The sequence below is a fragment of the Morone saxatilis genome, unplaced genomic scaffold (assembly GCF_004916995.1).
Source record: "Morone saxatilis isolate NCDOM2014 unplaced genomic scaffold, NCSU_SB_2.0 Contig5, whole genome shotgun sequence".
NCBI lineage: Eukaryota > Metazoa > Chordata > Actinopteri > Moronidae > Morone > Morone saxatilis.
The window spans coordinates 6063667-6071572 of record NW_023340095.1 but is presented as its reverse complement, the minus strand read 5'-3'; the positions used below and the strand labels follow the sequence as shown (position 1 = coordinate 6071572).

General features: G+C 41.7%; 1 protein-coding gene across 1 annotated transcript in view; it reads right to left on the bottom strand.

Annotated features, from left to right (window-relative positions):
* Positions 1-7906, bottom strand: part of hdac4 (histone deacetylase 4) — a gene marked incomplete in the record, with an annotated part of 49774 nt that overhangs the window by 17916 nt on the left and 23952 nt on the right. The window contains 5 exon segments of the mRNA XM_035676810.1: positions 2390-2487; positions 2577-2696; positions 3648-3735; positions 4074-4129; positions 5964-6071. Coding sequence (XP_035532703.1) covers positions 2390-2487; positions 2577-2696; positions 3648-3735; positions 4074-4129; positions 5964-6071 — 470 coding nt within the window.

Genomic DNA, 7906 nt, shown 5'->3' with positions numbered 1-7906 from the left:
AGAGAGAGAGAAAGAGAGAGACGGTGCTTCTGGTTTTCATTAGGGCCAATTTTCTTATCTTTTTTCTCTGTGCTTTTTGGAGGCTCAGATTTGATCCCCTGCAAATGCAACGTGGCACAGGCCAGCGGAGGAATGGGAAGGTGGCGGCTGCAAGGCACGCATCCCTTCCCAAAGACAGAGTGGGAGGAAGGAGAGGACCACAACATACAGATAAACAATGAAATTGAAAGGGAGAGAGAGATGCTGTCTGCATGCGGTTATAAATGTGTAACCACATTCAATGTAAAAGCTGCAGGTGTGAGCATTTGTATGTCTGGTCCTCCATGTTTTTGTGCATATCAATGCACCTTGATGTAAGTTTGAGCCAGGTCCTTCTGCATTGTAATGAGCCTGTGTGCAGCATGTGCATTTGTATGTACATGACAAATCACTATCCAGCATCTGTAACTGTGTTACTTTGAGTGTACATGTGTACAAGCATGTGCGTGTGTGGTAGATCTATGAGCTGTGAGACAGGTTTCCTGCTGTCCTCTGGGGCCTATGAATCGTCCAATACTGCGACAGCCTCGGGGGATTAATGGCACCAGGGTCTGAGGTGATACACACCCAAACTCTTGTTCTCCACTTTATATCTTTGGACCTCTTCCATATTGTAAATAACTCTGATTTAATAACCTACAATTACATAAACAGAACACACAAACACAGTACACGCCTCTCTACATGCATGTTCACTCATATGGATGCATGCAGCCCTGAACTAACATACACATACCAAAACTACTGTATAACAAAGTGGTTCCAGTTTTTAAACAGAGTTTAATGTTAACAGAGTGGACTGGTTTAACTGAAGGACAGTGCATTACTGATTAACTCAAATATGCACTGCATATTTTGCATGCAATGCATTGCATTGGCTCAAATACAGATGGAACCTCTCCAACAAAGAGGAACTTAGATTTCTGCAAAAAAGCCTGCTTTAAAAACTGGAAGTGTGGTGTTGGAAAGAAGTGGGAATTAAGAAGGCATTAAGTGTCTAATGAAAAATGTTATTGAGCTGCATTATGGGAATTATTGCAGGATCCTGTGTTGTTTGTAGTGTGATCCACATGTGGACTAAACAGCAGGATATCTCTCTGCTGCATCAATTTCGACCAGTCTTCTGTCTCTTCTCAGTCCACTACCTTTATAGAAGTCCAATACTAAATTGCTAGAGTACTGCTTGATAAACAACATATATAAATGTGTTATTCTTAACTCTTCTTAAGTTTGTACCGGTTAATAATAATGTTTTTTCTGAGGTACTTCTGCAACACTGCAGTATTGTTTTGGTTCAGAAACAACAATGGTGGCTCTAAAAAAGGTTAGTATTGATGCTGTTATACCATCAGTTATATCAGAACTAGAGAATATTTCTTCATTGAAAAAGCAAAGAACAGATGGAAAGTTTTCACTTTTCTCCCAACTGGCTTACTGGTTTGTTGATTGGATTGGTTTAAATAAGCCTGTGATATTGATAGAAATATGTATCATCCAACTACCTGTCAAATATTATATGCAAAGTGCCTGCCCTTTTCCAGACAGTATCCAAGGTCCACTTCCGAGATGGTTCTGTGTAACAAACCATCTGGTGCATCAGGTTATAGATACTGTACACCGTTATAAGCTTTTACATGTTTTACTGGTCAGTGGGATTTCATATATGTGAATAATACTCTTTTTTTGTGTAATGATGTATATGAATACAAATAATATCTTATATATAACTTATGTGTTTAGCATACTTACGAATGCTGGCTATGGATTATAACATATATAATGTCTATAGTACGATATATTATTAGGGGGTTTTCATCAGTGCACAAGGGTAGAAAGAGGAGGATCAGGAGGGACAAAATAATAAAAAATGGAGAGAGGGAGAACACAAGGGTCTGGGGTGCATTAACAGGGTAAGGTGTGCTTCCGGGGGCTTGCGTGCCGAAAGCTGCGAGAAGACAGTGGCCTGTCGGTTTGATGTGTTTGGCTCAGGCCAGATGGACACACGGTCGCAAACATGGGTTAATCTTCAAAGAGTGCTGGAACCAGTCCAGACCTGCTCCTCACCAGCTGTATGAACCAGAAATGTGTATGAGACATGTACATGTCTGTGGTGAATCCATGCCTGTACGTGTGTATGTTTTACATGTGTGATGGTGTGTGTGTGTATGGGAAGTTATAAATAGCCCCAGAAAGTGGATCTAATAGAAATCAGGCTTGACACAAGGGGGGGAGCCCCCTACCTTCTCAACAATACATCATATGTCAAACCGTGCACTGCATAGCATCACAAGGAACTAAGACCATTCAATCACAGATTGTCTCTGAAGTAGCAGATGATATCATGTCTTACCTAAATGCAGCCAGGTACTCTGCATCACCCATGGGAGGTTCTATTCCTCCAGTAAAGGCCATGTTCACATTGAAGCCTACACCTGCTCCACTGCCCACCTACAACACACGCACATGCATGACTGGGTTACTTTGCTTAAATTCAGACAAAGAGGAAGTCAGAGAGACAGACTGGTTTTACTTCCCACCTCGTCAGGTGCTCCACTGCCAGGGAAGAAGTTCCCATCATCGTAGCGATGCAGTGACAGGTAGAGAACACTGGGGTCTGTGTAGAAGGCCTGCTGGGTACCATTTCCATGGTGAACATCCTGGAAACATCAAAAAGGTTAGGGTAAACTCTACTCTATACAGAGTAAGGAAAAATTAGTGATTACTCCCTTAAGAAAATAAATAAGAACAGTCTCAGCCTAATTAGCCTTTGACTCTTGTAGCTCAAACAATCAATTAAACACTTAACACAGATGACAAGACAGCTTCTGTCTTGTCACCATAAAGACATCGGATGATTTGGAAAGTCAATGAGACAGAGACAGAACTATCAACTGCTGCACCTGCTCTAAGGCCAACTGAATGACACTCTGAGATTGCAATACTGCCAGACAGTCTAGTCTGCGTCTCAGCTACGGTCTGTTGTGATGTCAAAAAGGGATGGTCAGCAGGATTCAATAAAACACTCAACTTCACAACATCAATTAAATGACCTCATTGTCTATATCCCAAGAATGCTTTAATACACTGATCCTAAAAATGGCCCTGCTAGCTGGAGGCACAGTGGCATGACAATGAGTTTGCTAGCTGCACTAAAAGTCCCCCTGTGACAGACAGAGAGGAAATGAAAAGGCCCTTCAAAGGCTTTTGGGAATGGCCATGACCAGTCAAGTACGCCGCTGAAGAGCATTGCTTCTAGACACAACCAGGGCTTGGTCATACCTTCTTATAAATTACTTTGTTTAAAAAAAAAAAAAAAAAAATCGTGTCTGACCTAAATAGACAATATTTTAGGCACTTTTCTCCCTCTCATAAGAAGTACAGTGGCTGTTGCACTGTTCTAATAATGCAATTGTAGTTTTGAACTGTTGTGGACCTGGTGGTCAATGCAACTATAAGAAAAAATGGTAAGAATGTCACCAAAACATTGTGATTTATTCACGTAGGGTTACATTTGATGGGAAACCAGCAATTCATTTTTGGAGGGGGCAGTACACCTGTGCACAGGTTCTCCAAGTAGATGGTAACACTGTGTTGTATGTGAAACTCACCCAGTCCACAATGAGGATTTTACTGACATTGAGCCTCTGCTGCAGGAGCTTGGCTGCTATGGCGACTGAGTTGAAGTAACAGAACCCCCTGAAAATGGACAAACAGACAGTAACAAGACAGTGTTATTTACTTTCTGAAAGTGTAAGCAATACTTTATTTAAATAAAGTCATCACATTAAAGTATATTTCAAAGAACAACATATTAATAAGTACATATATACACAGGAATATTACAACACAGAATGCAAGTTGTCTAAAAAGATGAGTCTAACAACGTGTTTTAAAGCAGTGACAAAGGAGGAAATATAAGGAAAATGTATGTTCTTAAGAATTGAAGTTAAGGGGGAAATTAGGCATGGATACATTTCTGATTAAATTCCTATGACATCTGATCTTTCTTTTGGTCAAGTTTCCAATTTACTTACATAGGCGTACTCTCCTCAGCGTGGTGTCCAGGTGGTCGAACTACAGCAAAACCATTCTGTCAGGAAAAAACAAAATCATTCACACAAAGAATATTTCAAACAGTTACTGCAAATAAACCATAGGTCCATGGAGTTGCTTTTATGTTACCTTAAACCTGCTCACTTTACTCTAATGACACCGTTTCTTTGAGAGACTGAGGGATCAGATGATGTTAAAAAATGCTCCTTGCTTTTGCACAGCTACCAGCCCCCTTGGTGTTCAGATTATGTTGTGTAATAATAACACCATAAATACATAATGACATAAATACATAGATTAAAAGAGAAATTACTCACTTCTACAATGTGTGTTGATCGATACCAAACCTAATCGTCTCACCACTATTTCTAAAAAAAAAAAATGTCACCGGCCTCAGTTAAAGATCTAAAATGGTTTCTTACAGGCAGAGTAGGTCAAAAGCGTGCGCATACGCACACACAGAAACAGATGCTTGCACCGGGTCAGTTAAGGGGAGCTTTGTTAAGGCAGGGACCGGCGGGACTCGCAGCAACTGTTTTTGGGGTTCCCACTGCTATGAGGGGACATTAGATAGATGTTCGGGCTGATGTAGAGCGAGGCAGGCTGGACTAATGATGTTGAGTCAGCTGCTGTGGATTAGCAGCCAGCCGGGAGTTTACTGTAGAGACAACTGCCTCAGCTGGTTTGAAGACACTCGGTTAAAGCAGGCTGCATAATACAGTATGTACGTAGGTGTATGAGAGGCAAGGGGAAGGTGGATTGTTTCTCTATGCAGAGGAAAAATAACAAGGGATTAAAATAGACATGGGGAGAGAAAAAGAAAGCAACAGCTGCAGAGACAGACGTGTGTGAGTAGATTTATGGCATTCTGTGGAGTTCAGAGAGTTGGTGCAGGTGGAATTTGGTCATTTGGTTGTGGAGGATCCTCAAAGGACCATCTGTATGTGTGTAAGCATGCATGTGAAAATATGTTGCATGAGTGTGTGTACACATGTGCATGTATGTGTTAAGATCGGGTTAAGCTGAGGGCAAGTCAATACCTGTGAACTTTAACCCTAGCTGAAGAAAGTCCATATAATTCATTTTTCAGGTAAGTTTAGCAATTTTGTGTGATACATTTGATTTTCCTTTTAAACTCTGATATTACCAGTCACACAATGTACTATACAAAAAAAAAAAACAGACCATTATTTCTTCATTGTAATTATGCCCGCATGTAGAAGAGGTACTAAATGTTAGCACAGCTAACACTAAGTGCGACGGCTGCTCTGCAGGTGGCTGTGGTGTAACACTAATAAAACAGGCCTGTTAGTGGGGACTTTTGGCATTTGCAGTGCCAGTGCGCCGGGCCTCCCTGCTGGGTTCAAACAGTAAGCAGCCATTGCCACAGACACAGGAAGGCTGGCTGGTGGGCAAAGCATGACGGGGGTTGGGATGTCTGTCTGCGAGGTGCTAACGAGACCATGGGGATGGAAGGATCTGGATGGAGGTTTCTCTTTTCTCAAGGTGTTTAGAGGTGTGAATGGATAATACAGCTACTATTAGACAGTACATCCACCCATTCTCTGCCTCGTTCTCTCCGTCTGAAATGTAACTCAGCTGGAAAATGGAACAAGGCAGTCAAACCTGACTAAAATAATAGACTAAAATAAAACAAAGTTGTAGTCATGGATTTATTTTTGTGAAGTCCATCTGAGCTTTGTTTCATGTTGGCTCCATCTTAAAAGTTATTAAATGCACACACAGATTTACCAACATATAAAAGGCCACACAGACATGACAAATGCACAACATCCTTTAGTCATTCTAGTCACTAAAAATAAAGTCCAGACGTGACTTTGGTGCTCGTTCAACAAAGCATCCGAACTAACCTTCAGTTCTGCCGATGCTACTTTGAAGACAAGCTCCACCACGGAGCCGACGGCCAGACGAGCCGCACTGGACGAATGGACCTCGTTCCAAATGGTGTCGCTGTCCACCTGCAAACACAAACACGCACATACACATGTAGTAATGTGTTGTTTATATGACATTATTAAAAAGGAGCAAAAAATATGTAACTTGTTTTCCATTTATTTAGGGATATTTGATGGTGTGGTTTACTTCAGTTTGACAGCAATTGTAAAACTGTGAGGACATTTGAAATCATTTAGCTTAGTCATTTTACAGCATCAAAGTTAGTCTGCTGGAAAATGTTAGGGACTGCTGGAAAATGTTTTCACTTGCATGGAGAGAAAACAACAGAGAGAGAAACCGTGAGGCAGTATCACATATTTATAAGCTTACTCAATGTCAAATGTTTGTATTATTACTGCTGACAATTCACCTTAAAATGTTATGTAGGGATACAAACAAACTTTGTATTTTTTTTTATTTTTTTTTATTTATTGAGCAAAAATCAGATTTCAGGATTGATTATACGTATGAATGTATGTGTGTGATTATGTTTGAGTATGTTTAGACATAAGGCCACCATTCAGTGGTCAAGCCTGATTAATGCTGAGACACGCTCAGCCCTCTAACCCCTAGCACAAGTCACAACAGTACATCAACACACGTACACACGTTCACAATCACACACACACGCCAAATGGACCACAATATTCTATGGGATTGATTGTCCTGGGCCATGCACAGGATAATATACACACCCTCGGTCAGGCATGGCAGATACTGCAGGCAGATGGAGCACATGATAAACACAGAGAGAAGAAGCTGGCAGAGGAAAAGAAGAAAGGGAAGGTCTGTATGTCAATGTGTTTGAACTGTACACACATGTGCACAGCGGCTGATGCCAGAGCTCTAGTGGGGCTTTCTGATGGAAACCCGGGGGGCTCTTCTACTTTGAATATGTCAACTTTAACCAGACAGACAACTGGCCTTTTCATCCACACTGACAGCCTTTCAGTCAGTCAACCAGCCGACTGGTATATTAACCTCCTGCCACCCAGTCAGCCCCCTCGGTCATTCAACCAGTCGGTGAGTTAAGCGACTCAACAGCTTTTTAAGCCAGCCAGCCGTCCCACTTTACTTCCCTCTTGTCTCCAGTGACGGAGCGATCAAGGCTGGAGGAGAACTTCATAATAACATCCACAGGGAAGAAAAAAGGCTCTTTTTAAGTTGTGCCAAGAAAGACTTTGTCATGAAATAAAACTGTAGTGCATTTAACATAGACTAAAAACTAAAAAAGAGAGAGTGAGGAGGTATAGAGAGCGCTGTTGATGAGTGACTGGTGGAGCTAAACGTGAAAAGAGAGTGAAAGATGGAGTAAGTGGAAGACACTATATTAGCTAAGTGATTGAGCGAGTGAGCAAACGAAGAGCCAAGTGAGTGAGTGAATGGGAAACTGAATCATATATACAAGTCAGGTTAATGAGCACAAACAGATGCTGTTCTAAAGCAGCATGTGGAGACTGAGTGGTTTATTATTTGCCATGTTGATGTTAGTTTTGCCTCAAGCCAGGAGTCGGGCGCAAGCGAGTCAGGAAAAAGTGAAAGGGAAGGGGTGTTTGTGATGTCAGAGGTAGAAAAGAGCGGGAACATGCTGGTATGACGGAATGATGGTTCTCCACAGGCTGACAGCCTAATTTCAGCCCCCTTCCTCTGTAAACGTGTGTGTGTGTGTGTGACTTGTATGTGTGTGTATGACAGGAAGACAACAATTTAGTCTCATTTGCCATTATAAAGAGCAGAACAGAGCAGCACGGAGCCGAGGCTCTTCTTGTTCCCACCACAGCAGCAGCAGCAGTAAGCCCCGGGGGAGGGAAGTATGGGGGGAGAGAGAGAAAGAGATAGAGAAAGAGAAAGAGAAAGA